General features: G+C 41.9%; 1 protein-coding gene across 3 annotated transcripts; it reads right to left on the bottom strand.

The window, feature by feature from the left end:
* Positions 1-1,127: 1,127 nt before the first annotated feature.
* Positions 1,128-9,527, bottom strand: zmp:0000000881 (dual specificity testis-specific protein kinase 1). Of its 3 annotated transcripts, none has more exons than XM_035164842.2 (6): positions 9,389-9,527; positions 5,525-5,641; positions 3,517-3,681; positions 3,225-3,363; positions 2,979-3,086; positions 1,128-2,542 (listed from the first exon to the last, which is right to left on the bottom strand). In XM_035164842.2, exons 3-6 carry the CDS (start codon positions 3,660-3,662, stop codon positions 1,487-1,489), a joined length of 1,449 nt encoding a protein of 482 aa, XP_035020733.2. In that variant the 5' UTR covers positions 3,663-3,681; positions 5,525-5,641; positions 9,389-9,527; the 3' UTR covers positions 1,128-1,486. The 3 variants fall into 3 exon arrangements, with proteins under 3 accessions (XP_035020733.2, XP_035020735.2, XP_035020736.2); XM_035164844.2 differs by having other exon boundaries at positions 3,517-3,662; XM_035164845.2 differs by lacking the exon at positions 5,525-5,641 and having other exon boundaries at positions 9,389-9,524.
* Positions 9,528-12,613: the final 3,086 nt, after the last annotated feature.

Genomic DNA, 12,613 nt, shown 5'->3' with positions numbered 1-12,613 from the left:
GTCTCATGTTGTAGTGAATTCAATGTGTCATTGTAGACTTGAGTTAAGTGATTTTCTTCTTTGACAATATTGCAACTGGCATTTTTTTCTGTTTTCCATGGTTTCAAACTATTTCAGCTGGTTAATTGATAATAAAAATTGTTTTACATTGCAGCCCTACTTGCATATTTCTGTTTTTACATTATCAAGCTAAAAACGTCCTTTTCGGTTTCCCCTGGTAAATTAACGTTATATTTATCTGCCACAGAATCGTCACCACCTCATTTCAGAGGCTCTGATTGAAACATGCTATAAGATCTAAAATGCAAATTGTACAAAGCTTGGATTTTATTTTGATGGATACACAATGGCAGATTTTTACATGGTTTCTCAGAATTGGTTGGTGCATTTTCTGTTTCTGTCTCCTTTTCTGATTCTGCACCTCAACAGTTCAGCAATTACAGGTTTTACCAGTAGCCTCATCACGGTGATATTTCATCCAGATTCAGCTCAGATGCCAGAAACCCATGTCCTCGGTCCTTGATCCCACTTCCCACCAAATGTAATTGAAATCTGTTGAGTTATTACCCTTCACCGAGCGATGCTGATGTTCGATCATATTGAGTTTGGCTTTGCAAGAAGTTTCTTCCTGTTAATGATGGAGTTTTCTTTCTCTCTGTTGGGTTTCTCTATAATATCATATGGTCCCGACCTGAAAGTGCTTTGAGATAATGCAAGTTGTGATTTGGCGCTTTACAAACATAAATTTACACAAATAAACTCCACTCGTTTCATCTTCCAGCCATCGACATGTGTTCTTGTCTGGAGTCTGAACCATCCTCGACTCAGGAATGGACCAGAGCCCTGAGGAAAAGTCTGCTGCTCACAATCGTCTTTCTTTTGTATCGTGACAATTTGAAGATGACTACAGATCTAAAACTTTTCTGCCAACCCCTTCTTTAGGAATAAGGAAACGAGATGAATCTAAGACAAATGATCCTGACCAGAGTTCTTCTGCTGTGAAAAAAAGCAAGAGATCCAATTTTGAATATTCCTCTGTACGAACCAATTAATTCAAATGATGCTCAGATTTTAAGATTAGAGAAACAGCTACAAACCAATAAAAAAACGATACTGAACAAAACTAAAACATCTCTGCAACTGAAACAGAATTTTCTGATTTATTTATACAAATTTAGTGTTCACAGTGTCAAGCGGTCATGGTAAAGTGTCACAAAATGGTTGCTCACCCCTGCGGACATTTCTATCTTGGCAAGAAAATGAGCAGCTCAGTCAAATTCCGAAAATCATGTTCAGGCTCAACCAACCAACTTTGTCAAGATCTCTTCTTATCACAGCTTTAAACACCCGGAGAATGTTTTTGTTACAGTTTCTCAGTTTACTCTTTGGAAATGTGTTTTTACAAACTCTCCCAAGAGGATCTGACCCTGAACAAACCAGTTCAATTGCTTTGTGACGACATTTAACAAATCCCTAAACTCTTGTCCTAATTGCTGTTAAACTTGACGTTGTCGAACTTGACGATCTTCCCGTCACGTGTCACCACCTCCTTCTGCTCCCAAGTTTCCACCTCCCCGTTTTTCTCCTCAAAGCGCCGCACCACCACCCTCCCCGTCGTGGGCAGGTTGCAGGGCAGATCCATGGCGGCCTCCTGGTAAAGCCTCATTTTCATGAGGCCCTGTGTGAGTTCGCCCCCTCCTGTCGGCACCAGAGCCTGGTTTTTGTCTTTGTCCTCAGTCCTCCGAAGGACAGGGGGAGAGGGGCGGTGTGCTGTGGGGTCTGGTCTGGGTGATCGCTCCCATTTTAGCGGCGAAGGATCTTGTTTAAATGGCGAAGGATCCCTGTGGAATGGCGATGGGGCTCTGTTTAATGGGGAAGGATCCCTGTGGAATGGCGATGGGGCTCTGTTTAATGGGGAAGGATCCCTGTTGAATGGCAATGGGGCTCTGTTTAATGGGGAAGGATCCCTGTTGAATGGCGATGGGGCTCTGTTTAATGGGGAAGGATCCCTGTGGAAGGGCGATGGATCTCTTTTAAATGGCGATGGATCTCTTTTAAATGGCGATGGATCTCTTCTCTGGGGAGATGGATCCCTGTTCCTGGGGGACGGAGACCGGTTTCTGGCATTAACATTGGCTGAAGGTGGCTTGAGGTGGTCTTGTTGTGTAGGTGCGTTGGTGACGGTTCCTGCACCCCCGGCCCTTCGTATTTCACTGATGACCCCCCCCATGGAGGCCCTCAGAGAAGGGTCGGGCTCCACCATCCTGCACACAGCGTGGCAGTATGGCTGATCGTGCAGGGTATCCTTGATCTTGGCGGGGCAGACGGAGGGTGTGTACAGCCGAATCCGGGCGCAGAGCTCGGTGATGATCTTACCCATGGCCCACACGTCTGAGCGCTGGTCCCGCTGGCTGCCCTTCTGCAGCACCTCAGGGGCCGAGTAGGCCTCGTTGCCCATGTCAATGGCAGAGTTGAGGCCACGTCGGAAGAACTTGGCGAGTCCCAGGTCGATGATCACCGCTCGGTTGGTGTCATGTTCTACCTGGAGGACAAATGTTTAGTTTGTGAGAAATAGTTTCTAAATAGGCTAAAGTTCTGGATAGTGGGAGGAGATGGGAGGTGTCGTCCGTCTTTATTGACAGTCTATGTGCTAACATGGCTAAAATGTATGAAAACTGACACGCAAGCAAATAGAGAAACGATCTTTACCACAAAAAAAATATTTTTCTCAGCGACAGAAACTGGTGAAACTTGCTGAATATTCCTGAGGTATATGAACTTGTCATTGACGATTATTTTTGTTTTATCTTTCTGATTGCATTATCCCAATATTATTAGAAATCCAGGCAATAAAACTAGCATAAGCCATTTACTAATTATAGCATTTATATATTTTTTTCTTCTATTGAGTTTTCTTGGAGCTGCAGCTCATATCTGACCCGAGCAGTTCAGCACAGTGCGGCGCCCTCTCCACTCACCATTACGTTTTCAGGCTTGAGGTCTTGATGGACAATATCTTTGGAGTGGAGGTGCTGCAGCCCCTCACACATGCCAATAATAATAGTTCCTCGATTAGATGGAGTCAACTGTGGAGATGAGAATTTCAGATCAAGTTTAGCTGGATTAGCAGGAAATTCAAAGTTTCATTATTATTACTATCTTTAACTCCAGCCCTTAATTTCATCTTGCACCAAGTGTTGGTGTCACATCATATCTTGTCCTACCTGTATTTTAGACTTGGAAGCTTTGAAGATGGTCGTCTCCAGGTCCTCTCCGAAGATGAACTCCAGAGGAATGACCCATTTCCCGTCTTTCAGATTGATGTTTCCCAGAAGCTTCACTATGTTGGGATGATTCAACTTGCTGCAGATCAGCGGTAACACATGTCAAAAAGAAATGGACAAATGAAAATAAATGAATCAAAATGACCTGGATCCTTTGGGAGTAGATAAATCTCCTGCACGTTTTTTTTACAGATATCACCTGTAGATCCTGAAACTCTACGTTGCTACGTACTTGTACACATCGCACTCTCTCTCCAGGTCCTTCCTGTTGATGAGTTGCTGGGGGACCTTCTTTATCGCGGCCCAGGTGTCGTTGTACTTCTGTTTGTAGACCTTCCCGAAACAGCCCTGTGCGAGCGTGCTGGTGGAGTACGCCATCTAGGGGACGTCGTGAAGGCTGGAGAGTGAGAGGGAGGCCATTTTGACATTCATGTTGAAGCCCAGACTATATATACAGTATATATATACATATAGACAAAAAAGCACAAAACCACATATAGTTTCTGCCGAAAATGGCGACAACCATAGTTTTTACCAATTTTTTGCTTTTTGCAATTTTTCTACGCATCCATCCATTATCTATGTAGCTCATAAGCGTATCCAGCCGATTGTAGCTGATATTGGCCGAGAGGTGGGGTACAAAACTACAATCTGCATCTCTGTGGACTATGGGGAAGCCAGAGTTCCTGGAGAAAACACAGACACGGGGAGAACACGCAAACTCCACAGAAAGACCAAACTGAGCTGGAAACATTCTTGCTGTGACACCACCAGGCACAAAATGTTAAAGGTATAGTTGGTAACTGGTTTCTGAGACCATTTTTTTAATGGTATTTGTTGAAATCCTCTTCATGGCCCGATAGCCATCAATTAATAAAGTTGTCGGGGCCCTGACAACTTTGACTGGGCCCTCGCAGGACTGTAATAAACACGACAAATCATTTCATTGGGATCACTGAAGCAGAGACGATAGAGGTTAGGAGCGAGTCACGAAAAAGTCGGCTTCCATCAACTATGATCGGGCCGATCGGTGTGTGTGTGTGTGTGTGTGTGGGGGGGAGACTAACGAGATTAACGAAACTTTCCTCTTAGTCACCTTGAGTTTTCGACTATGACTCAAACTCTGGGTAAACGGCTGTTAAACAAGGGAGGCTATTCATTAAGTTAAATTCTAACTAGCAGAGTGTTTCAGTATATTTAAGCACAAGGTTATTCTTAAGCCACTAAAACCTCTCACAACCTCATCTAAAGTAACTAAGTACATTTACACAAGTACTTTACCCAAGCCCCTTTTAGAGTACTTGTTTCACTCCACGTTATGTAACTAACTCATTCACCAAACTGCTCTTTAACCACAAAGCCACTGTGCGGAATTTACAAGTCATGTCTTTCATCAAGGATTCTTTTCAGCGCGAGCGTCTCCGTCGAGCGTCTGGCGGAAATAAAGAGCAAATATGTTCAAACAAATAGAAGCAAGGATTCTCAGGTAGGGATTGTCATCTGATAATCTGAGATGCCTCGCTGCCAAACATGCGGATCAAAATGTGAACAAAATCGAAGATGGGAGGTGATGAGAGTGTGGAACCAGGATATCCTGAATCCTGAAGTGAATGAATAGAACATGCCAGTGGCTGCTCACCTCAGTGGTGGAGCTCACAAATCAACCTTATCTGAGCCTGTTGACTAAATAACAGCTCCTGTGCATTGATCTAAACAGGCCTGTTTATTGTTTTTAGGAATTTTGACAGAAGATTGACCTCCAGTCAGCATTCTGCAGTCACACACACACACCCATACTCGGAGCTGTGTGTTGTATAACAGGACTAACAGGTAAATCCACTGGCCTAAAGAAAACATTCCTTTGCTCTGCTGAAATATGAAGCTGGAAACTTGTAATTTAGGATCTTTAGAGAAAATACTGTGCTGTTTACATTTCATTGGCTAATAGCACGAGAACTAACAGTCCTAGTGTGTAAGAGTGCAACTTTACAACAACTAATACTCACAAAGGACTAAAATATGAAAGTGTAATAACCAGTGGACATATGAAAGACTCATTAGCACGTAGCCTATATTTTACTTTGATAACAACCTCCTGAAATGCTGTAATCTAGAATAATCCAGAGTGCAGACACGTTGCTGACTGGTTGGAAACAATGAGTGAAAAGATTAATATGTGATTTCCTGACTACAATACTTTAAAATACTGTGAATAAATGTGGATAACTCCAAGCTCCTACCTTGCTGTGGAGAGGAAAGCAGCTCCGTCAGGTCTGAACACGAGTTGACATAGTTCTGTTTCTTTATAGCCGCTCCACGCCTCCTTCTAGCTGTTCCACTGAATCAGGCGTGACTGACTGGAGGTTACAAAGGGGAAGCACACGCACCAATGGGAAAAGGTAGAACCAGTTGGAGCAGCACGCGTCTGATAAACAGGAGGATGACATGTGACTGTGGGACCGAGGCAGCTTTAATTAGGGGAAGATTGGGGTTTCGACCATTAAAATACTGGTGATCACAATAGCAGCTAACCTATAATATAATGTCATGGCCTTAACGCAGTGGTTAGTTACACTTTACAATATATCCAGATGATATACTGTACCATTGATGGAAAAGACCCCAGGGTACACACAGTTAAAGCCCCTCCCCTATAATCCTCATTCATATTCATTATTAATGATTGTATGCATTAGTTATTGTTATAAATCATAATTGTTGTTCCTGTGTTTTATATTATCCTCATGTTTATATTGTTTATCTTCCTGAGTATTTATATTGATCCTAATTTAATATTTAATATTTATTATACTAGTTCAATTTATATTTTGTCCTATGAATATTGATCCTATTTTTGTATATTTCCTTATGTTTATATTACATGTTTTACTGATGCTTCTTTTCTTTTTTTTACAACCCCCCTTTGCTGCTGAAACACGTCAGATTTCCCCCATTGTGAGACGAATAAACGATCATTTTTCCTGGCATTTCTGTTTCAGTTTAACCACGAAGGTTTTTGGTTTACGTTGCTTCACATCAATTTACAGTAAAACAAGGTATTTGTAGAATCATTCACCAGCTGTAGATACCACGGTGACTCAAAAAGAAACAAGCTCCACCCGCTCTCCACCTTTTTCTAAATATAACATTTAACTGCAGGCACTTCAGAGAAATCCATCTCTATAAGAAAAACCGGTGTACTTTCTTTTCTGAACAAGCTCCAAAAATGACCCAGGATAAAATGGCTGCTGTTTCTGAACCTCTGTAATGTTTCCTGATTCTGGTCTTTTGGGGCTTTTCTGCTCAAATAGTCAAAATCTATGTTAGAAATCCAAACTGGGTAGGAGTTAAATACCTTTTCTATATGTCAAGTATAACAATCCTGTTTTGTGTGTACTGTTGTAAAAATAAGAATAATTCTTTTTTTTGCTCTACTTCATTTTTCTTCTTTTTTATGATTTATAATTGTTTTTATTTGACCTCAGTATTTCTTATAATCCTGGTTATACCCCTGCCTGGCAGCACGGTAATCCCCTGAGATCTGGAACGTGACATAATTACAAAACCTCTAACCAAAGATTCAAATGAAACAGTCTGTTGAATTAACAGGAGGAAGTGAGACTGATTATTTGAACGTGGCTCATCTGCTCCTCTTTATCGGTTACCGTCTTTGCGCATAACGACGAAGGTAATTCACGGGACCACATGTTTCACTTCCCTCCACTGATTCTCATTCAGCAAATGCAACCACGTCTAGACAAATACGGAGAATACGATCATGCTGAGCAAACAACTGAAAGAAATTTAAATAAAGTGGGCCAAGACAAAGCAGAAGATAAGGAGTGGTGTGTTGCCGCTTTTTCAGTGCACACAGGGTGAACTGGTTGTCTCCTTTTCTTCCTGTTTTTCACAGATTATGAAACATGCATAGCTACAGTGCAAGTGCTGTGGATGGAAGCTGCATTTCTGGGTAAAATGTAGTCTTATGGTACCACCCATTTACTTGATCAGCCCACTTTCCTATTGTCATAGGTTTCAAATGTCTGTGTAGTGCTGTAGCTCATTGTGACAACAATGACCCACCCAACAGATCACTCTGTCTGTCCTCGGCCAAGTAGTAAGTGTGATTATTTGTTTTTATTTGACTTTTAGAAGGCAGGCGTTCATTGATTCTCAGCCGACAAAATGGCTTTGACTGAATGTGGTTCCTACATGGCTTGTAATGTTGCTCGTATGCACTTTTATTTCACTCCTGCTGCTCTTCACTGTGGTTCATTGTCAAAGATTTTTACTGTGAGTAGTTTTTATCAAATGAAGACAGATTTAACCGATTGACTACAGCAGAATTTAGTAGCTGGGGTATTAGTGTCAACTGAGTGCAGGAGATGGTTGATTTTATTTCTAATAGTTAGAATTTTATCATTAAAGGAGGTCATAAAGATATTGCTATTCAGGGATCGAGGAATACTGGGTTCGGTGGAGGTGTGACTCTCTGTCAGCCTGGCTACAGTGCTGAAGAGAAACCTGGGGTTGTTTTTAGTTTCCTCTATTAATGTGGAGTAGTCGGCAGCTCTTGCTTTGTGGAGGGCCTATTAGATGTTCAGTTCTGACACCGTATGATAGTACAAAGTTAAGTGTGTGGTTACAACAATGAGTAGGTTGGTGCGCATGTAGTGTCTTCCACTCTGTGGTTAACAATGAGGACATTCTTCCAAGAAATACTTTTCACGAATGATTTATTTCTTTATTTATTGCAATGGTGGAAAACACAAAACAGTGCTCGTCAGGCGTGTGCTGCATGCTCAGCGCCTGTACAAATATGCATATCCCTACAAAAACAGTCATCAGTGGGTTAATGATACATGTGCACCGCAGCTTCGCAGCAGACATGTCACGACACACCTCCTTATCCAACGTTGCATAATATCTATAGTCACTTATTATACCATTTACAACATTTAACCAACAAAAGTGGGGAGAGCAAAGAACGTGGGTACCTTTCCCGAGGGAGCGATTTTTAGCACTTTCAAAAACCGCTCGCTCTAACTCTGACGCTAACTCCTCGCCATCCCACCCCACAAGAAGACACGCACACACTATACCCCGGAAGTGGCGTCAATATAGCGCAACAACAATATACCCCTACTACATACACACTGACTGAAACCAATTGCATTATTACTGTCAACATGAATATTAAAGTCACCGACAATAATTACTGTATCTGTCTTTAGGACTTGGCTTGAGAAAAACTCAGGGAATTCCGTTAAAATTTCAAAATAAGCCCCCGGAGCACATATGATTGGCTGTTGTGATTCCTTTGATGGATGTGGAAGACTAAGAACAAGACTTTCAAATGAGTTGTAGGTTAGACTGGAGTTTAAAATAGCAGCAACTCCACCTCCTCAGGCCAAAGTCTCGGGGAACGTGTGTATTTATATGACTGGGGGGGATTCATTTAGGCTGACATATTCATCACGATGCAGCCAGGTCTCAGTGAGGGACAATAAATCAACTTTGTGATCTGAGACTAGTTCATTTACTAAAATAGCCTTTGGTGACAGTGATCTTATGTTTAAGAGTCCACATTTAATTCTCGTTGTTGTGTTGTTGCAGAGGTTGTGTAAATTTGTATTAGTTTTTTTGTGTGGAATTATCCTTCTGTCATCGTATGATTTAAATAGTTTCGTTGGACGGGGGACAGACACAGTCTCTATGGGGTAGTGGTTGTGTGACTGATCCCGAGGGAGCGCAGAGAAGTGTGTAGCACTGCAGCTCCGCGTCCTGGTCCCAACTCTGGGTTGTCATTTAAAAAAAAAAAATGTTGTCCCTAGTAAAATAAGCAGTCACAAACCAGGTAACACAAACACATTCACATCACAACCCTCTGCCCAATTTGTTTCCACTTTCCCTTTTGACCCCGCCATTGTATCATAAAGACAGACACCATATTAATAAGTTCATAATTGATGTATTGGCATCACAAACATCATTCATTCGTTCAATTCAAAGCTGCACACACCAAAGCCATGGGGTCATTATAATCACTCTGCCTGTTTTACATTAGTCCACTTGATGACACAGCAGAGAAAGACATGACGCACCTTGAAGCTTCTTATCGCCATCACTAGTCCGTCCCAAGTTGTACCCCACCTCACAAGAACAGGTTTCCTCCCAAAAAGTTTTGGGCGTTTTTCTACAAAGCGCGGAACCGTTTGCAGGACAGCGCCTCGACAGCCAGCGGCTAAACATGTCATCACCTGTCGTGTTAGGAAGAGGTCCAGAGAAAAGTACGTTTTTGCAAAGGAACACACACACACGGACTCCACATAAACTTCAGTGACCTCCGACATGCGAAGCCGGGAGTCGCTGCTGCCGACGTGAATTACGATCCGACTGTATTTAGGTTTATCTTTAGCTCAGCAGCTTCAGGTGGATTCGATGTCGCCTGCCGCTGGTTCCGCTAACCTGGTGTTTATCAGGACCGAGTGGCCGAGGACCAGAGTTTGCTTCTCAACAGGTGCTAGCGGCGGCTAAGCTGGGTGGCTAACCTCAGCTAACGGAGGTTCTAAGCCGCTGAGCCTCTCGCCTCCATCGCTACCAACACACTACACGTGTTACGTGTGCCACTACTGTTAAAGGAGGCAGAGGAGTCAGTGAAGGCAGAGGAGTCAGTGAACATGAGACACCCGGAGCAAGAGGGATGGAGAGAAGCCATCGGTGATATATTAGCCTGTTCGCCTACGAGGGTGATCTCAAACAGAAACGTCCGGTGAAACGCAGATGGAAAAACACCGAGTCGCTAAAGCACCAGAGAGTACGGGATGGCATGTGGGGATGTTTATCTATAGATCGGCGATTGAGCCGTAGTAATATAGAGAAATATCAGTGTTAGCAGTGGAGCTAGTTCCGAGAGAGAGTGACCTTCAGACAGCTGCAGGGAACCCGGAAATGAGGCAATTCGCTTGCCGTAGTACGTCAGCGGGTTCTCCTGTGAGAGATCTATGGCACACGAGAGCGCAGAATAATTAAACCACATTTCAATAGATAAAGTCCAATAAACAACACAAACTTTAAGATATATATATATATTTCTGGGCTTCATTTAACTCGACTCCATGACAGAACAGTTGTACTGGTGTACCTAATGAAAAGGTCACTCAGTGTATAATTATCATGTTACTTACTGTATGTGTCTATTATTTACAGTAATGCAGAAAGTTCAATTTAGTGAACATGTTTCATGAGTAAAATGGATTTTTATACATTTTCTTTGTCTGTGTTTCCAGTGTACCTTCTGGCATGGGTTATATTGTTTCCCGTCTCTGGGGGATTTCCTGGTATGTATTGAAAAATGTATATACTACAATATATTAAGTGTCACAACTATTACACAGCCTTGTACTTATTTGTATATTTTTTGTCTTGCATGGAAGCTAAAATTACTTCTACTTAGTGTTGGCTAAAAACTGTTTCATTTTTATTTTTCCATACATTGTAGTAACTCCTCCACCTGGAAAGAGTAAGTAAAGACATTTTGTAAAAGTCTTAATTACACAAATATGCTGTAATTTTCAAATAACATCACTGCAAGAATGTTTTTGGCACTTTCCCCTAGGGCTGTGCTCAAAAACTCGATATGGCAATATATCGTGACGTCCTCCTTGCTGATGCATGCGTCGATGCAGATGTTACTGTATCGATACGGAATCACATGCTGTGACGGCAGTCTTGAAAACGAAACATCATCTATGGTGCACAATAATGCCCACACAATAGGTGGCAGCATAGGGAAAAACAGCACACGTCTCAATTCAAAACAAACAAGGAAGGAAACAGTGACAAAGTGGCGGAGTTATTGCACGTGAGATGCTTTGCCCGCCGTCTGACTTTGGCCGCTCAACGTGCACTCGAGACGGCCACTGTTTCACGTCAACTGGGAAGAACTCGCAGCATCATGGCTTTTTTTTTTTTTTAGGAAAAGCACAATTGCAAGCCATGCCCTGAATGAAAAGCAGAAGCTACTTAATCTCCCCGAGCACAAGCTCATGACAGATGTAGCTACGAGACGGAACAGCGCCTGTGATGTGTTGGAGCGCTTCTTAGAGCAGCAGCATTACTCTCCACTGAGGTGCGGAAGAATGCCAAGGAGTTGTGGACCTTACCTGAAGCGGACCTGGCCTGTGCTGAAGATGTGGCTAAAGCCCTGAAGCCGCTAAAAGTTGCAACACCCGTAATGTCAGAAGAAAAGACCCCTACACTGTCTGTTATAGCACCGCTGCATGCCCAAGCAACAGACTCTGCACTTACGAGGGACATTAAAATTTTTTTAATTATAATTTTGTCTTTATAAAAGAACTGATATATTCTGTGGACATTCTTACAGCAAATAGAAGTGCACATAATTCAAGTGAAACCAGAATATTATGGCTATTGTAAGTTTAAAAGTTAAGGAATATTTTATTTGCATTTATCAATAACTCTGGGATTAGAAAGATAATTATTTTATTTTACTTTTAAGATCTTTGTTGGCCAGAATTTTAAGTGTTTTGAGTAGTGCGATCCTTAAGGCTTTGCCTTTGTTGTTATATGGAATAATAAAGAACAGCTGTTGTAGTAAATTCTGTGCAGGACATGGTCATTATTCAAAAGCAACGTGTATCGTGATAAGTACCGTATCTTGGCCTCTGTATCGTGATACGTATTGTATCGTGACGTTGTAGGCAATACCCAGCCCTACTTTCCCCTCACATTTAGATCTGAACTCTTAAGATGAGATAAAATGAGACTTTATTAATCCAGAAGGAAATTCTTGTGCCAGCTTGCTCCAAGATTACAGTGTCGTCAACATATTTATAATAGAATACAGCGATTAAAACAATAGTGTATTAAGCCTAAAGTAAAAAATTAAAGTATAAAGTGTGTACAGACTAGTAATGCAGAACCAGTGCCTGATAGTAAATACCAATAGAAATGAGAATAAAATGAGAAGAAACAGTAAAACTAATACTAAACAAGTGTTAAGTAAGTAAATAGATGGTAGTAAGTAATATGGGATATTACACATGATGATGAAAAAATATTACACATGAGGTTATTTGCTACTCATCAATCTTCTCCTCTTCTTTCACAGTTCAGTGCTTTACCTGCATGGACATGGAGCAGTGCTCAAAGTTGACGGCCATATATGGAATGGATGACAATAATCTGTACCATAAAGACAGTCAAGCATTTCCAGAATGCTCTGCAATCTCCTCACCGCCTCCTGTGAATTGCTCTGTGTGCCACGTCCAATCCACCATCAGGATCATTTGCTCAGGGGAAGTAGG

This window comes from Hippoglossus stenolepis, chromosome 8 (assembly GCF_022539355.2).
Source record: "Hippoglossus stenolepis isolate QCI-W04-F060 chromosome 8, HSTE1.2, whole genome shotgun sequence".
Classification (NCBI taxonomy): domain Eukaryota; kingdom Metazoa; phylum Chordata; class Actinopteri; order Pleuronectiformes; family Pleuronectidae; genus Hippoglossus; species Hippoglossus stenolepis.
The sequence above is the reverse complement of the archived record's forward strand: the minus strand, read 5'-3'. Positions and strand labels throughout refer to the sequence as shown.